Source organism: Sapajus apella, unplaced genomic scaffold, assembly GCF_009761245.1.
Source record: "Sapajus apella isolate SASKATOON/1434 unplaced genomic scaffold, GSC_monkey_1.0 scaffold22, whole genome shotgun sequence".
Lineage (NCBI taxonomy): Eukaryota > Metazoa > Chordata > Mammalia > Primates > Cebidae > Sapajus > Sapajus apella.
The window spans coordinates 15,179,327-15,197,663 of record NW_022436962.1 but is presented as its reverse complement, the minus strand read 5'-3'; the positions used below and the strand labels follow the sequence as shown (position 1 = coordinate 15,197,663).

Sequence of the window (18,337 nt, the reverse complement as noted above, 5' to 3'; positions counted from 1 at the left end):
CTGTTAAGATGTTACCTTTAATAAACTACATTGATAGTATCTAAAAAGTAAAAAGGCCAGTTCTCACCTTAGACTGTATTTTTACCTTAGATTTTAATATAAAATTTTATTAAGTTAAAAACTTAATTCTACATTTAGGAAAGAAAGAACTCTAGGGAACCTGAAATCTATCCTTATTTCACAGGGCATAATACCATTATGGTATGGGTAAAGAAAAGCAGAATATTTCTGAGTAATGTGGATATGGATCCTGGATGGCCTCTAGATCTTTAAGTTCTTAACTTAAGCATAAAAATCTGTATCAGTGTCAAAACAAACCTTGGAAAAACCTATAAATCTGTGATCTACATTTTAAACCAACTATAAAAATTCATTTACAAACCTTTGTGAAGTCAGACGGACACCAGCACACAGATGTGACCTCTTGAGAATGACCCAGGAGCACAGTAGGAGGTTGCCAGGGTGTGGAGACCTAGTCCAATCAAAAAGAAGCAAGTCAGCAAGCAATGTTGGATCTCCCAGACAGTGGCTTTGAATTCAGAAATGTGTCTTAGAGAGCTTTAGGATTGTTACCAAAGGCCACTAGACCTGCCTAGTTATAGTTTGGGGGAAAAAAAAGATTTCCAATGGGCATTAAAGTATTTCTGTCACTGATCTGAGAAAACACAATGAAAACAGCCAAAATAAGTAAACAATAAGAGCTTACACACAAGGATAGTTCTTATTTCATCTCAGGACAACCTAGCCATACATACTTTGCCTAAAATTCAAAACTATCATTGTCCCTCATTCCTTAGGTGGTAAACTTCCTGGAAGAATGTTATCCATCCTTAAGTAGTTAACTTGACAACTTAGTCCTGTTTTTACACAGCGTAGACATTTTCAGGTCTCTAGTCAGCTACTTCTAGAAACACTAAATTAATTGTGAAACCTGAAGATTTCTGAAACATGCTACCAGCTCTCTTGGGACAAGAGGACTGTCTTCCTTCCAAAAGACTCACTAACTTTTACCAAAACCCAAATTTATACTCCTTCATTTTGAGTTGGATAATCTTCATTCTGAAGGGGTATAAGCTATATTTTATGAGACACTTTGGTATCCTTTCTGGAAAATTTTTTTTCCTCTAAAATTTTATTTCAGTTAATTTGCTGAGAAGTTTTGAATTTTCAAGTGTCATTCACATTTTATTTTAACACAGAAAGAAGGGTCACATTATACTGTCCTGTACATGTGACTAAGAATCATATTTTTCCATCATCAGATGCCACCAGTTATGTGCATTTGACAGCATTGTACAGCTGACTCATTCAAGATATGTCAATCTCTTTCATAGGCCATGGGAATTAATCAGCAAAATAAGGAGTACAAACTCACATAACTATTATTAGCATGTGTATTTCAAAAGAGCAAGAAGGATCAGGCTGAGAAAAGTTATTCTCCTTTCATTTTCCTGAGGCTCTGAATCATGGCTCATTTGTATGAAGAACGTGGAGGTGACTCTGGAATGATTATTTGTGAGAATGACTAAGTAAACTCATTAAGTTCCCCAAATTATAGTTAAGAGATTTGACACACTGATTTGTAAGGTTAACTCAATCATTAATACTCCTCTCTTGGCTCAAATGGTACATATACAATAATTCAAAAAGCAAAAGAAGACAAAGAGCAGAGTCTAACTTGTCTTGCTGAGTTAATTAAAATTTAACAGAAGGAAGCTTTTTCTACGTCTACAGGAATCTCACTTACTGCCTACTCCTACAATGCCACAGAGATAATTCATTCTTTCCCAAGGTAACATATTTTAGAAAAGACGTTTTAAGATTGTCTGTAAGTATCCCAGCAGTCACAGAAATTTTCCTTCCTCCTCCATTTGTGATAGTCCCAGTCTATTAAGTTTCTCTTCACTCAAAGTCCAAACAGGTCTGGTAGCAGCAAATTAAAAGGGAGAGGAAATCCTCAAGTCCTACTGAGCATCCTGGTAGAAACACATTATTCTCTTCCATTGGTTCACCCTGCTTATTGCCTCTAGCTTTTAATTTCATGATGCTGGTCCTTTCTCAGTTTCTATATAATAATACCTAGAAGAACCTAAATGTGTACACAGAGGATAAAATAAGTTTCAAAAAACCCCCTAAATAGCCACCAATAGAATATATGCACATTTTTTTGCATTTATCTATCATGTTTCAGAGAAAAAAGAAAACATTTTAGAATATGATAAAAAGGTATAAATAATGAAAATAAAATTCTAAGCCAGGCACTTTACATAGCATTAAAAGTGGGGGAAACGTTCCTGAAAAAGTTAAACAATTATATGACCCAGCAATTCTATTCTTAGGAATAGAATTTTGTTCCTACACTCCCCAGGAGAGTTAAAAACCTGTATTAAAGAAGAACTTATATACAAATGTTCATAGCAGCTTTATTCATAATGTCAAAAAGCGGAAGCAACTCAAATGTCCATCAACTGATGAATGAATAAACAAAATGTGGTCTATCTGTACAACAGAATATTATTCAGTCATAAAAAAATGAAGTACTGACACATGCTGTAACATGAATGAACCTAGACAATATTATGCAAAGACATCAGGCACAAAATGCTGATTTTGTACGACTCCACTTATACAAAATGTCTAGAATAGCAAATCCAGAGACAAAATGTAGTTTAGCAGGTGCTGGGAAGGAAGAGGGCATTGGAGAGTGACTGTTAAAGGACATAGGTTTTTTTTCCTGGTGTGATGATATTTGGGAATTAGTGGTGATGTCTGTACAACACCGTGATTACACTAGTAATTACTCAACTGTAAACTTAAAAATGGTGAATTTTATGTTATATGAATTCTATCTCAATAAAGGAAAGTCGGGAGAAGGGTGTGTTGTGGGTTAAAATGAGAAACTAATGTCTAACAAGTTTTCATGAACTTTTATGCTTTGATAGTTTAGGACTATCCTAGGGTATAGTATGACTATTTCAAGAAAGATTCATTTCTTCTAATGAGATTCATGTGGTTTTTAAATCATTTTTATTCAAATAAATTTTTATTTATTGTCCATTATTATAAAAACACAATAATTATATAATCTCATTTTTTTAAGGCTTCCTTTCCCTTTTAAGTAGGAAAGAGACTATTACGTCTAAGATACATTTATATACATGCATTTTGGAGATGCTCAGACACAGAAGACTGTCCTCTCTTACATATTCCATTTTATAAAATAAAGACTTTAATTCAAGGCACAAGAAATCCTAAAGTTACATCTCTTATAACTATGAAGGTATCTCTAGAAGTAAATGGCTTTAATCTACAGATCTCATAAAGTTATTTTGTATGCTTAAACATACAAAGAATATCAGCACTTTTCCTCACAAAATCTCTTCTCTGCCCAGTTGGAAACCAAGTCTAATCTTTATTTCTGCCATGAGATCATTTACACTTCCTAAAGTGTCAGGCTTAACGTTTTGCCCGTCAGTGGTAGAATGACTATGCCAAATCAGTTTATTTATAACCACTTTGATGCTATTCAGTGGCTATATCAGAAACAAACCAGAGAAAAGGCGATGGTGTGGGGGTGGGACAATGTGTAGGTTAAAAAGAAAAGGTATAATATTAAATATTTTTAAAAGTCTTGGGCTTCAGTACCAGACCAAATATATAATATTTCCCCTTTGCTGGGCAGTAGGGAGGATTAAAAGGCCATTCTCTTCTGTCTTGAGATACAAAACCCCCTTCTATTTTGTTTTCTTGTGCCCATGGGCTTTTGGCTTTTTAACATAGAAAGAATTCCAATACTTTAGAGAATTCTGACTTTTTGAACATGTAGAAGAGAGTTAGAAGACAACCCAACAGTCTGGATACTCAGCTTCAATGGAATTGCTCTTAAAAATACCACTCCTCCTTTTATTAATCATGGAAAAGAGAAACTGAGCCACCTCACTAGGCAAATTCAATTTTAGGATGTGCAAGCTTGCCAGGATCTCAAATATCAGAGTCTGTACACTGAGTTATGTGTGGACAGGCAGAAGAACATCACGTCTGAACCACGTCATTCAACACTTACATGTGACCCAGCCTAGGAAATATAAAAGGGTAACCCATGTATTTGGTAGCTACCGATTGGTTGTCTGAAAATGGCTTAAAAACAATGGCCAACTATATTTAGTGTATATCTTTAAAGGGACGAAGTATTCCCTCAACCTTCATTTTCTGAAACAAAATTTTAAAAAGGCCTTTGCGCTAGAGAAGAGGAACTTTAAGAATTGTCAAGAAAACTTTACACACATAATATATAATTGTACACATAATTATGTATATATATAAAATTTAAAAATTTATTAAGAATAATTTCAAAACTATCAAGAAAACCACACACACAATATATAATTGTATACATAATTATGTATATAGAATTTAAAACCTTATTAAGAATAATTTTAAAATAATCAATACATGTTTTTTGAATTATTCTTTACATGCTTTTTGATATGTTTGAATTTTTTTTTTCAAGAAGAAACAAACTTTAAAAGATACAGACCTGTGGTAGGAATAAAATCCTCTAGTTAAGTTGGGAGCCAAAGTAGAGAAAGAAACATAGGTAAGACAGTGAACAAAGAAGAAAGGAAAAATAAAGATAGCAAAATAAAAAGCATTAAGACCAAATTTGAAACTCAAAATGTAAAATATAAGACAGAAGCATTAATGCTAGCGATGTAACATAAAATCTCAAGTAAGAAGAATATTATAAAGAGGAAACTCCATCTTGCGGAGTCTCAAGTATATATAGGCAAATTTTCATTTAAAAACATAACAAAAGAAACCTGCTTGTAGATAAAGGGAAGCACAACATAGAAGCATCTTGGATAGAGCAATATCTCCACCTTGTGACTATTTAGGATATTGTCATTAAAATTTTAATAAAGTAGTGTTGCATTTTTGCAACTCCTGTTATATAGAAATCACTTTGTACTGCCCTCCGGACTGGAAGAAATTAAGCTCAAGAATTATGCTTCATACTGAACAGGTTTTACCTCTTTCCTAAAAACAAAATCGCAATATTACTTTCTAGAGCTTGGCAGGACAAAGAATGATATAACTTTCTTTTGAGAAGGGATTTGATACTATCAAAACTACAGATCTACGAAGTTTTAGACATTATGACTTTAAAACCCAAAATATGTGAACTCTGATTATTCAATTCAGCAATGTCAAAGACATTTATGAACTTACAGGGAAATCTAGAAGATAACTAATTCTGAGTCATGGGTAAACAATGCCTTAATGATCGCTCTCTGAATTCCCAGAACATTTCCATAATTATTCCTTCAAGAGACATTTTCTCAGTGACAAGCAAGTGCTACCTGTTGTGAATTATTTTTATTTTCTCTGCTGGACTTCAAATGGACAGCTTTAAATTTTTTAGCTTATAGTGGACACCTTAGAATTACTGTTATTAAAAAAGTTAAAAGATTATTAAATAATGCTATTAAATATATAAAAATTTGATAAAGCAGCCACTTCTACTTTAGTGGCCTGAAGACCAGCCACTTGTAAGGAAAGAATAAAGAATGAATTAATCATACAAATATTTCTGAGTTTCTGTTTTGTACAAGGCTCCATGGGTGACTTGAGTACAGGATCGTAGGGATGAAAATACTGTATTCTGAATGAGAGTATGAAACCAGAGGGCAGAAAGTCAGTACAGCATGTTTTCCAGGATACAGGACAAAGTAGCTAAGGTTCTTACTACTGTCTGAATTTCCTAATAATTTGTGAAGCAGAGGAATATGAATTATCAATTTCTGACAAGCTGTGGCCCTGAAAGTTTCATACATTCTATAACAGAGTAAGGTTTCAACTATATTAAGAGCCAAGAAGCAACCTTTACTAACTATCTGATGCAGGAATAGTATAGTTTATGCGGTTACATCAAACTTACCTCATACTGGACAGAACAAATATTTGCAAGAATACTTCAGCCTAACATTTGTGGGGAAGTTTAGCAACTTACCTTCCATATGTAAGCGGCTTCGTCACTTGAGCCACTGACTAAAAACTGGTCATCTGGACTAAGGCTGGATTTTACATAAAAGGTAGAGTTCTGGTGTCCATTGAAGATAGCCACTGCCAGAGGAAAAAAACCAAATTACTTGGCTCTTGTTATTTTCAGTGGTTAAGTGGATATAGACAGGATATATATATTCTAACAAGTTTTATCACTATGTTGCCTATTGAAGCAGATGGTCTAGCTTTATTCATTAAATAAAAGGGAACTGGACACTGGCAGAAAAATGAAACCCTAAAAGGAGGCTTTATTGTTAGATCCAATCTCATGAACTCAGTCTGAATACTTGGTATTAAAATGGCGGTAACAAGAGGAAAAAATGTGATTAAAAACATTCCTTAAAAGCATGCAGCCAATGTCCAACTTGCAGTAAAATGCCTTTATAATACCCTCTCTCTCCAGCCCAAGGTAGGATTTTTTCCACTGCATAATATATTCGTCTAATCTCCCCTTAGACTTCAAGCCTCTTGAGGATAAATTTCATATCTTACTTTTTCCTCTCTAGACTTAACAGTGCTTTGAACAGAGTAGATCCTCAAACATTTGTTCCATGAATAGGAAAACAAAAATCAGTGAAAAGTATCATTTGAGTTCTGGTTAAAACTTACTAATAGCTTATCTGGGATGTGGGAATCATTTTAATCTAGCACTTTAAGTAGGCTGAATGGTGGAAGTAGCTAGTGGGGTAAATTATGTTCATACATAAGGCACTAGGTTAGGTTTAGCCTTCTTACTGTCAATGGCAAAAGGGCAAGTAACCAAATCTAGCATAATATGTTCTTGACAGGTTCTTCTATCCTAAGAAGGTCAAATCCCTAGGCTTCTGTCATCAGAACACTACGAGCAAACACAGGAGAAAAATCTCAATTATTGGAGAATTTAAGGCTATCTTTAGGCAGGAAAAAACAATCACACTCCATCTTTTAACAAACAGAGAAAAGTCTTAGTAGGGACCTTAACAGGTTTCCATAAGTGATCACAGGAATCTCTTCCATTTTCTAGAATAAAGCTAGAAAAGAACTTTGTATTTATAGCTTTTAAGGAAAAATCTATGCAGGCAGAGCAAATATTCCTGATATCAGACATTTTTACTGTGAAAATGGGGCAGGATATGAATCAATTTGGATACATCTATTATCAATGCAAAACAAAAAACTCCTTTATTCTGAACACTGTTCTAAAACTGTAATTTTTAATCTTCCTCAACTCTAAACTATGAATGGAAATCTCTGGCCACAATTTCCCACAACACCTGTAAGTATTTATTGCCCTCTGCTGGTCTAAGAAAGGCTGGTATGAAGCACAATGTAAATGTTTAAACCTTGCTAAAAATTCTCCTAAAACGTATGTTGGCTTTAATTAGTTCAGTTTAATCTTGCTTTCGTGATCATCTGGGCTCTTAAAGTACTTCAGAGTCATCCTCATGAACATCGCTTAATATAACACCATGAATACAAGGTATGGTAGATCAAGTATCAAATCCAAGATCCTTTCAGAAGTTTTGAAAAGAACAAGTAATTACAAGACGTTACACACTGCCCCCCTGACACACACACACCCCCTGTCCCCCACCCCCACACACATGGTTGTCAGGTCTTATTCTGCCACCCAGGCTGGAGTGCAGTGGCAAGATCATGGCTCACTGAAGCCTGAAATTTCCCAGGCTCAAGCGATCCTCCTACCTCAGCCTTCCAAGTACCTGGGACTTCAGGTGCATTCCAACACATCTGTCTAACTTTTTGCATCTTTTTATTGAGCTGGGGTTTCGACATGTTGCCGAGGCTGGTCTTGAATTCCTGAGCTCAAGCAATCTGCCAGCCTCGGCCTCCTAAAGTGCTGGGTTTATAGGTGTGAGCCACCATGACCGGCCATCATTCAATTTTTAAAGAATTAATCCATCTATTCATCCACCTACCTATCTGAGCAAATGAAATTAAATAGAAGCACAGAAAAGGTTTACTAAATTATTAGCAAAGTGTTTGACAGAAGACACTAAACTCAAGACTCTTTTCAGTGCCACACTATAGCAAAAATTATATAGAAAGAGCTCTTGCACATCCTGATAATATAATCAGGATTAAGCTTTATCTTTCAAGGAAATGATTTTGAAAAGTCTACTTTATTTGACCGACTAAATCAGCAGTTCTCCAAGCTCTGATTCCATTAAGGAAAATAGCAAAATAAATACCTCTTTTCTTTTCTAAATGCTATTGCTCTTGTTTAGAGAAAACCAGACCCAATGCAAAGCAGCAGAAATGCAGACCATGATGCTATTGCAGATACTAAAGTCCTAAAAAGATTGCTTGGGGTGATCTTTGGAAACTTCTGTAAAATCTCAGCTAAAATGACAAGTTCTGTATTTGAGATTTCTTGTTGATCAGCACATCTCACTGTAGTGGAAACTGGGTAACTCCTCTGAAGACTGGTTATAGAATTCAAAGTGTTTTTGAAAGATCTACAGATGAGGAATAACCAGGCTACTAAGATGTTGCTTGCTTAAGAAATTGGTAATGTTCTTAAAAAGAACATAACCCAAATAACTCTCTTAAAGCATGCCTGAGGCTGGCGATTTGGAAGAAGGAGGGGAAAGGATTAAAAAAAAGAGGAAAGTATACTTGAAAAACCTGGTTTTCTTTTTAAAACTATCTTTATATATTAATTTTAAATATCAGATTCTATTTTTATAGTCTTGGGGGAAAAAAAGGGTGAGGCTGGGGAAAACAAAGAGATAAAATGGCCTCTAACATTAAGGAGAAGGCTGAGGTAGGCTGAAACTATTTTGGGGTCTGAGAAATTCAGCCACCCCCAATTTTAACCAGCAGCCCCTAAAGAGGACAAAAGCTGAGCAGAAGCACTTTTTCTACTTCAGAGTTTATTAAATCAAAAATTGAGAGAATTCTAAATATAGGCCAAAGGGCATAATTTCAGGAGATACCCTCTATTAAAATAAAATTAAGTCACCATGTAAAGCATGATTCAGCTTACTTGTGAAATCATCACAAGGAAGGTACATTTATGAAAATATCACTGGAACTAATCAAAGATGCCAAAATTCTCATATGGCTTAGAAAGTTCAGTTTAGAAGAAAACCCATTAAACTGTCATTACCAAAAAAGCCCATATTAGTTTCCTGGTAAGAGAATTTGAATGACTAACATCTTACCTGGAGAAGTCTTCAAGCCAGTCATATTGAACATGTAGATGTTATCATCTGTGCAATTAGCAAACAAAGTGGAACCAGTGGAATCCAAAACCAGGCTTGAATATCCTGGAAAAAGGAAACTTAAGTTTAGCATGTCCTGATGATGGTGAGTAGATCTGGGGTTAAAATGTTGAGGCAAAAACAGATCATTCCATAAGAAGAATCATCCAAATTCTTTGTCCCCAAAATATACACAAACCAAAAATATTATTCTGAGTTTTTATCTTCTGAACTTCATATATTAGAATTTTTCAAATCAATGTTACTGAAAACTAGCCTTTTTTTTTTTTTTTTTTAAAAAACAAAAACTCATCTCCCCCAAAAGACCTATATAAAGGCTTACCAAGTTTTCGAGTGCTGCTACCTGGGTACAGGAAAAACTTGGATGCTACGGGTTCTTGTCGATAAGCAGTATAATTCTTACGTAAATCCCATACTTTGATTATCCTAAAAACCAAGGCAAATAAATATTTTGTAGACCTTCTTCCAATCTCCAACAGCTTCAATTACACTCAATGTGAAATGACTTTTAATCTAACTCCTCTGGCACATTAACTAGGTACAGTGAGGATACTTCATTGGGAAATGAATTAAATTATCTTATACTGTTTTCTCCAATATCAGGCTTATAATTCTGACAGAACGGAAACAGATGTGACTTGACCCAGTGTTGGGTTACTGGAGTTTACTCTAAGGGAACGGAAACGGAAGATGAAGGTTGAATGCTGATAGTAACTGTTCCATTGTTTTTAGAAAAAACACTTCCTAAGCTTTTAATATTCTGCATATATCCTTTGGTATCTTAAGTAGCAATTTCTGTCCCTGTGGTTTTATTTCCATACATAACTCCTTAATTAATCTAAACAAATTGTTCTGTGAAATAAAGTATTCTTTCATTTCATCTATTAATTGTCTCAATCCTCTACTTCTAGTACGAAGGCAACTTGAAAACACAAACCTGATATGAAATGACAGTATCCGTGGAAACAAACAGAGCAAGCTTTCAGTCATTCATAAGCAGAACTAATAACCTTTAGATAATCCTTCATTCCTGCCTGAGAATTAGGTTCACATATGGTTTTGGTGTCCAGAGGACACAATGGAAATCCTAGTTTTGTAAGCCATCATCTTTTAAATTAAAAATTTTAAGGGAAGGATGCCTTGAGAGATATAATAGGAAGAAGCTTAAAAAGAGTCTCCACAGTGTGGCGATTCCTCAAGGACCTAGAAATAGAAATTCCATTTGACCCAGCAATCCCATTACTGGGTATATATCCAAAGGATTACAAATCGTTCTACTATAAGGACACGTGTACACGAATGTTCATTGCAGCACTGTTTACAATAGCAAAGACCTGGAACCAACCCAAATGCCCATCGACGATAGACTGGATAGGGAAAATGTGGCACATATACACCATGGAATATTATGCAGCCATCAGAAACGATGAGTTTGGGTCCTTTGTAGGGACATGGATGAACCTGGAAACCATCATTCTCAGCAAACTGACAGAAGAGCAGAAGATCAAACACCGCATGTTCTCACTCATAGGCGGGTGTTGAACAATGAGAACACATGGACACAGGGAGGGGAGCACTACACACTGGGGTCAGTTGGGGGGAAATAGGGGAGGGAGGGTGGGGGGTGGGAAGCTGGGGAGAGATAGCAAGGGGAGAAATGCCAGATGTAGGTGATGGGGAGGAAGGCAGCAAATCACACTGCCACGTGTGTTCCTATGCAACAATTTTGCATGTTCTTCACATGTACCCCAAAATGTAAAATGCAATAAAATAAATAAAGGGGAAAAAAAAAAAAAAAAAAAATTAATGATATGACTGGAATTTAAAAACAGAATGACTTGAATGTAAAAGGATTAGAGAAAGCTCTCAGGGAAATTGATAAAGTCTTTGAATAATTTCAAGAAACTGTCATCATTACTGTTGTGTTTTAAATGTTAAAATGTAAGAATATTTCATTAGGGTAATACACAATTTGGCTGGAATAATCACATATAAACAATTCATCATTTCCAGAACTTAATGCACAGTCTAATTTCTGTTAAGTGTATGAGAAAGAAACCTTATTTTTAATAAAATTTAGCTTTACAAAAAAAAAAAAAAAAAAAAAAAAAGAGTCTCCATATGCAAATAATTTACATTCTACAAAGCAAGCAACCAACAAGTATCACCCAGCAGACTTATTTGGAAGTCAAGAATTCAGACTAATCATGGATGATAGGTATGTGAAAGTCATTAGACCTTACTATCATCAATCTAGTTAGACTACTCCCAGAAATGTCAGCTACATCCCCAGAATCAGATTTCTTCCTTTAGGATATTCTTAATATGAAAAAGATAAAACCCAAAGTAATAGAAATTTTACTCCTCAAAATAAGAATTAGTGACTAAGTTATATTGCATAAGGCAAGCAAGCAAGCTACCCATCCAGCTTCTTTTCAAAGATAGCAACAGTAGCTACCACTGCTCTTCTGTGCTAGACAATGTGCTAAACGTGATACATATAGGCTTTCATTTAATTATTTCAGCAAGAGTCCTTCAACTAGATACTTTCCAATGTGATCTGTAGTCCCTTTTCTCATTGGGGTACTTGCTATGTTGACAGTTAAAACCAGACACATTCAATTATAATGAGACTGTGTGACTTCCCTATTATCACAGCTCATAAAAAATATCTCATCGGAAGAACCAAGAAATAGACTCTTACCCATCCACCGCTCCTGCTGAGACTAACGTATTCTCATCTTGAAAGAGGACCACAGTAACACTTTGCTGGAAATCCTGATAGCACAAGAAAAGAAAAAGAAGAAAATTTTATCTTGGCTATCATAATCTTTACCATCAAGAGAACAAGGTGTTAAAAAACGACTTTTCTCCCCAGACTCTAACTTAGATGAAATCTTCTCTAATAATCTCAAATGGATATATATGTTGATCAAGAGGTAATTTTAGCAAGAATCATTAAATTTTAGTATATAGTATATAAAGTATACAGTGTTAATACTTTAACTTGTACTCAAAAAACAAACTGATGACTAAAAGATTTTACCTGTCAGAGCCTACTATATCTACTTAGACTCAGCCCTACTAATATGCTGTGCATCCTTAGAAAACTTATTTAACTTTCCTGTGCCGGTTTAATCTCTAAAATGTTGCTGTCTACCTAGATTATCACATAGGAGTATCGAAAGAATTATGGATAATAGATTATTACATGCTCTGGAAAAAAAAAATGCCCAATGGAGCCTTACCTCCTAATTGTTATTGCCTAACAAGATTAAATGTCTGAAATGTTACTCATTTTAACTTAATATGGCCTCTACTATCTGTTTCCATTCATGCTTGTGTCCTGTTCATGGCATATAGTTTTAAGTCTTAATGTCTTAGCAGTCATACTTCCCCCAAAATATTAACTTGTATCCTATACACCAGAAATATTAAAAAAAAAAAAAAATACATTAAAGGGAGAAAAGGGCAATTTTTTTTTTAAAGTAAAAGGATATACTACAGGCATTGAGCTCTGACTGCAAGTTAATAGAGTGGTACTATGTTCTACCCATGATCTCAGTATATTTAATAATATTTTGTTAAATGCTTAAAAATAAACAAAAAAACCTATCTTTCTGTAGTTTGTATTATGAAAACAACAGAGATTCTTCCCCCATAGAAAAGTGCATCACAGTCCTTAATATGCTTCTTCAAACTACTCCTCCCCTACTTTTCCTTACGAATTCCACTATGCCATAGGGGTGTGTATGTGTAGAGAGAGAAAACAAAGATTTCTAGGGATGAGACTTGGTAAGCTGAATTTTTAACACGTGCCTCAGGCAACTCTGATGCACACAGTATTTGAGGTGATGGCTATCTCAATTACCCTGATTCGATCATCATACACAGTACAGATTTATCAAGCTGTGTACATGTACCCCGTCAAAATATGTACAATCATGTCATCAATTTTTTACTTAAAAATTAATAAATTAATTAAAAGTAAGCAGAGATAATCATCACTTTCTACTTAATGGCATCATGAGACAACATGACCTTATGTTTAATGCAATCTAATTCTTTAAAACCAAAATAAGTTTAAAGTAAAATAAAAGATATTCATCAATGAGGCCACTGTATAATATTTTTAATTCCATCAATAATATAAGTAAATGGCATAATTCAGAAGAACTAAAAGTTAGAATTTGAGAACCACAATGTAGGCACTGAATAAGCAATAAACTACTGATATCAAATGAGAATCATGAAGATTCTCATTCACTTAATCAATAGTTCCCACTTATTCTACCCTACTGATAAGATCTCCACAAATGTATACATCTGTAAAATCTTACCACAGAAGGAGCAAGTCCCTTTGAATTCTGTTTCTTCTTGGGTTTTGAAGGGGTTTGCTTGTCTGAGGTATTGTGAGCTCCACTGATTTGATTTACTTGCCTATAAAACCCATCTGAAAGATATTCCAAGGAAATTTAGGTTTCAGGATTCTTACATACTGAATGTAACACGTGTATGTAAAACTTCAATATTAAGTTATTTTTGACCAAATTGGTGAAATTAAAGCCAACAGAACTACATTTCCTGTGAGACTATAATGCATAAAAAGGAACAGATGTTTATAACAGTTTTAATAATTGCCAAAACTTGGAAACAACCAAGATGTCCTTCAGTAGGTGAATGGATAAACTGTGGTCCATTCAAACAGTGGAATATTATTCAGTCCTAAAAAGAATGAGCTTGATAAAGCCATAAAAAGACATGGAGGGAATGTAACTGGTTGCACTGGGCTTAGATCAGTGGTTGCCAGGGCTTAGAGGGAGGTAGTGATGAATAAGTGGAGGACAGAGGATTTCTAGGGTAGTGAAACTATTTTGTATGATACTACTATGGTGGACATATGTCATTACACATTTGTCAATATAACACTAATTATAAACTCTGAGTGACAGCCTGTGTTGAAATAGGTTCACTGATTATAACAAAAGTACCACTCTGGCATAGGTTGGATGTCAGTGGGGTAGGCTGTCTGTGGGTGGGGCAGGGGCTATATGGGAACTCTCTGTACTTTCTGCTCAATTTTGCTGTGAACATAAAACTGCTATACAAAATAAGGTTTATTAAAATTTTTCTAAATAATTTATTATATATTTCAAAATAGCTAGAAAAATGGGAGGCCCAGGTGGGCAGATCGCCTGAGGTAAGGAATTCCAGACTAGCCTGGCCAACATGGCAAAACCCCGTCTATACTAAAAATACAAAAATTAGCTGGGCGTGGTGGTGCACGCCTGTAATTCCAGCTACTTGAGAGGCTGAGGTAAGAGAATCACTTGAACCCGGGAGGCAGAGGTTGCAGTGAGGTGAGATCACGGCCACTGCACTCCAGCCTGGGCAATCAACTGAGACTCCGTCTCAAAAAAAAAAAAAAAAAAAAGCTAGAGGAATTGTAATGTCCCCAACACAAAGAAAAGATAAATGCTGGATATCCCAATCACCCTGATTTGATCATTACATGTTCTGTATGTATCAAGATATCACATATGCCCCCAAAATACGTAGAACTATGTTATCAATTTTTAAAAATGCAGATACTAAAAAAACTTTTAATAAATTAAAGTGAACAGTGAAATAATCACCACTATATGCTTAATGGCATCATGAGACAACCATGAGCTTATTATTTACTTCAAATTAACTTTAAAATCAGGCCAGGAATGGTGGCTCACGCCTGTAATCCCAGCACTTTGGAAGGCCAAGGCGGGCAGATCACTTGACGTCAGGAATTCAAGACCAGTCTGGCAAACATGGTGAAACCCCGTCTCTACTAAAAAAAATACAAAAATTAGCCAGGTGTGGTGGTGGGTGCCTGTAATCCCAGTTACTCAGGAGGCTGAGATATGGGAATTGCTTGAACCCAGGTAAGAGAGATTGCAGTGAGCTGAGTTTGTGTCGCTGTACTCCATCCTGGGTGACAGAGACTCCATCTCAAAAAAATAAAAATAAAAATTCTTAAAAACCTAAATAAATTTAATTAAAAGATATTTACCAGTGAGGCTGTGTAACAGTATTTTTAAATCCATCAAGAATGTGGTAAATGGCATTATAATTCAAAGACAATACCAGATAAATACATGAGTGTAATACTTGCAACAATCACTAAGATCTTGAGAACTGGAACAGTGAGCAGAAATGGGGAATTATGCGTACATGCTACTGGTGGTGATCAGATGAAATCACTAACTCTTTCACTCAAAATTAAGTATAGGGTGATCCCAAATCTCTCAAAATTAAAATAGAACTAGACAACCTTTTTTGTTGCACCTGGTATCCCAGACCATAATGTTGCCATCTCTTCCACCTGTACAGAATACAGCTGTGGGGAAATAAACAGATTATTAAGAGGTTAACAAAACCAGTCAATGACATATATTTCAATTTCCTTATCTATTATGTGCTAGGTACTGTATCTGGCATGGGAGATCAAAAATGTAAAAATATATGGCTCAATAACAGATAGGAGAAAGGACTGCAAAAAGCTTGAGATGCTAATGTTGAACAAAACTTTATAGAATCACCCCTCTGTAAATTTTTAAAAACCCACACAAAATACTTTATATAGTATAGTTATAGTAAGAATGACAAGCAAGAGCCAAAATACAGAGTGTTTGCTATTTTAAATGTTAGCTACTATCCCACATGACTTATACAAATTATCTCAATCCTTGCTATCGACCTTATTAGGTAGGTAGCAAGAGAGGCACAGAGAGGATAAGTAACTTGTAAAGGTACTCTTGGCAGTATGAATCTAGAGCTTATACTCCAAACCTCTAAACTGTATTGGTTCAATAGAAAAATATGGACCAGATTCGTATGAAATTTGTCAAAGAGGTTGCCTCTGGGGTGCAATGGTATTGGAGAAGGCACTATAGGAGAACTTCAATTTATCTGTAATGTTTTATTCTTTAAAATTAGGCCAAAAAACCCCTGCTTCCTGTGTGAAAGAGTTAGCACTTAAACTAATCCACTTGTATAGGCTGTAAGTGGGATAAAACACAAAAACCTAAGGGCTCTGTGGAAATGAAACTAAAACATGCAATTTTTCTTACTGATACATAACATTTTACATATTTATAGGGTATTTGTGCTATTTTGATGCCTGCACAGAATGTATTATGATCAAGTCAGGGTAGCTGGGCTATCCATCTCCTTGAGTATTTATCATTTCTTTTTTTTTTTTTTTGAGACGGAGTTTCGCTCTTGTTACCCAGGCTGGAGTGCAATGGCGCAATCTCGGCTCACCGCAACCTCCGCCTCCTGGGTTCAGGCAATTCTCCTGCCTCAGCCTCCTGAGTAGCTGGGACTACAGGCATGCACCACCATGCCCAGCTAATTTTTTGTAGTTTTAGTAGAGACGGGGTTTCACCATGTTGACCAGGATGGTCTCGATCTCTTGACCTTGTGATCCACCCGCCTCGGCCTCCCAAAGTGCTGGGATTACAGGCTTGAGCCACCGCGCCCGGCCTGAGTATTTATCATTTCTATATGCTGGGAACATTTCAAGTTTTCTAGCTACTTGAAATATACAATATTTTGTAAGGTGACAATTGTCAGATATTAAACAATGGAACTTATACCATCTAACTTTATGTTTGTGTCCATCAAGCAAACTTTTTTCATTCCCCCTTCATACCCACACTTTCCAGCCTCTGGTTATCTATCATTCTACTCTCTACTTTCACGAGATTCACTGCTATAGCACCCACATGTAAGTGAGAACATGTGAAATTTATCTTTTGCGCCTGGCTTGCTTAACATAATATTGATGCAAGTGACATAATTTCATTCCTTCTTATGGCCAAATAGTATTCAACTGTATATATGCTACATATTTAGAAACTCTATTTGTCCATTAATAGGTTGATTCCATATCTTGGCTATTGTGAATAGTGCTGCAATAGTGTGACTGCAGTTATTCCTTTGATACACTGATTTCTCTTCCTTTGGATAAATACCCAATGAGACTGCTGGATCATACGGTAACTCTATTTTTAGTTTGAGAAATCTTACTGTTTTCCATAGTGGCTATACTTATTTACATTCACACCAACAATGTACAAGAGTTCTCTTTTCTCCACATCCTTGCCAGCATCTGTTTTGTTTAATACTAGCCATTCTAACTGGGCTAGGATGATATCTTACTGTGGTTATTTGTCATATGGAGCAGTTTTTCACATACCTGGAAAGTTTTCACCTGTTATTTTGTTTTTTATCTTTGCCTTCTGGGACACTGAAAATTCATGTATTTGGCCATTTGATAGTGTCCCACATTGCCATGAAAGCTTTAGTTATTCACCTTTATTATTTTTTGTCTATTTTTGTCTGACTAGGTTATTTCAAAAGATGTCTTCAAGTTCTGAGATTCTTCTGCTTGATCTATTGCTGAAGCTTTCAAATGTATTTCGTAGTTCCAGAATTTCGTTCTATTGTATGATACCCAACTCTCTGGTAAATTCCTCATTCATATCCTTAATTATTTTTCTGTTTCTTTGTATTGTCTTTCAGAATTCTCTTGTATCTCACTGAGCTTCTTTAGTATCAGTATTTTGGATCATTTTTCCAGGATTTTGTATATTTCTTTTTGATTGGGATTTGTTGGAGAATTACTGTGTTCCTCTGGATGTGTCGCATATCCTTGGTTTTTGACGTTTCCTATGTTTGCATGTTATTTGTGCACCTGGTTTAACAGCTGCTTCTTCCAATTTTTTGAATTTGGTTTGTAATGGAGAACATGTTCCTGAAGATGTAGCTATGATGATGGTTGGAAAGGACACTTGGCTTTCATTCTGGATGCATTAAGTAGTGTAGTCTCTATCATTCCTTTTGGCCGTAAATAGAGTCAGTAATATCTGTGGTTTTGTTGGTAGATCAGATGTGGTTGTTAGTGTGGACTCGTTAAGTCTTGCCAGAAACTGAAATATCAAGAGGGCCAGTCTTCAGGCCCCAGTGATGGCAGCAGTGGTCTGAGCCTGCCTGTCCTTCGGCCCCAAGGC

At 35.5% G+C, this 18,337-nt stretch overlaps 1 protein-coding gene across 1 annotated transcript in view; it reads right to left on the bottom strand.

The window, feature by feature from the left end:
- The window catches only part of DTL (denticleless E3 ubiquitin protein ligase homolog), a 61,272-nt gene that overhangs the window by 23,547 nt on the left and 19,388 nt on the right, over nucleotides 1-18,337 (bottom strand). Inside the window, exons 6-12 of the mRNA XM_032289161.1 lie at nucleotides 15,595-15,660; nucleotides 13,628-13,740; nucleotides 11,992-12,065; nucleotides 9,610-9,713; nucleotides 9,228-9,332; nucleotides 6,011-6,123; nucleotides 383-472 (exon numbers count right to left, since the gene is read on the bottom strand). Coding sequence (XP_032145052.1) covers nucleotides 383-472; nucleotides 6,011-6,123; nucleotides 9,228-9,332; nucleotides 9,610-9,713; nucleotides 11,992-12,065; nucleotides 13,628-13,740; nucleotides 15,595-15,660 — 665 coding nt within the window. The remainder of the gene's footprint in view (nucleotides 1-382; nucleotides 473-6,010; nucleotides 6,124-9,227; nucleotides 9,333-9,609; nucleotides 9,714-11,991; nucleotides 12,066-13,627; nucleotides 13,741-15,594; nucleotides 15,661-18,337) is intronic.